At 61.3% G+C, this 359-nt stretch overlaps 1 protein-coding gene across 1 annotated transcript in view; it reads left to right on the plus strand.

The window, feature by feature from the left end:
- The window catches only part of EMH_0085890 (uncharacterized protein), a gene marked incomplete at both ends in the record, with an annotated part of 1,373 nt that extends 1,065 nt beyond the window's left edge, over nucleotides 1-308 (plus strand). Inside the window, 2 exons of the mRNA XM_013500955.1 lie at nucleotides 1-177; nucleotides 258-308. Of these exons, the coding sequence (XP_013356409.1) occupies nucleotides 1-177; nucleotides 258-308 (228 nt within the window). The remainder of the gene's footprint in view (nucleotides 178-257) is intronic.
- Between the last annotated feature and the right edge of the window lie 51 nt (nucleotides 309-359).

A 359-nucleotide genomic window follows, 5' to 3' on the forward strand; every position in this document is an offset into this window, starting at 1 on the left:
AATGCTGCTGCTGCTGCTGCTGCTGCTGTTGTAGCAGCAGATAATTCTATACCCAAAATAAGAAGGCGCCGTCGCCCCCTGGGAAGCGACGACAGCAGCAGCGGCAGCAGCAACGAAGGCGCAGGCAGCGCGCCTGCAGCAGCAGGCGAAAGCAGCAGCAGCAGCAGCAGCAGCGGTGTTGAGATCGAAGGCGACCGAACGAAACCAAGCTCTGGCTTGCCTGAACACTCCGCTCCGCCGCCCTTGCCTGCTTCTAGCGACAGCAGCAACAGCAGCAGCAGCAGCAGCAGCAGCAGCAGCAGCAGTAGCAGCAGTAGCAGCAGTAGCAGCACAGCAGCAGCAACAGCAGCAGCAGCAGC

Source organism: Eimeria mitis, genomic scaffold, assembly GCF_000499745.2.
Source record: "Eimeria mitis Houghton genomic scaffold, Emh_scaff6094, whole genome shotgun sequence".
Classification (NCBI taxonomy): domain Eukaryota; phylum Apicomplexa; class Conoidasida; order Eucoccidiorida; family Eimeriidae; genus Eimeria; species Eimeria mitis.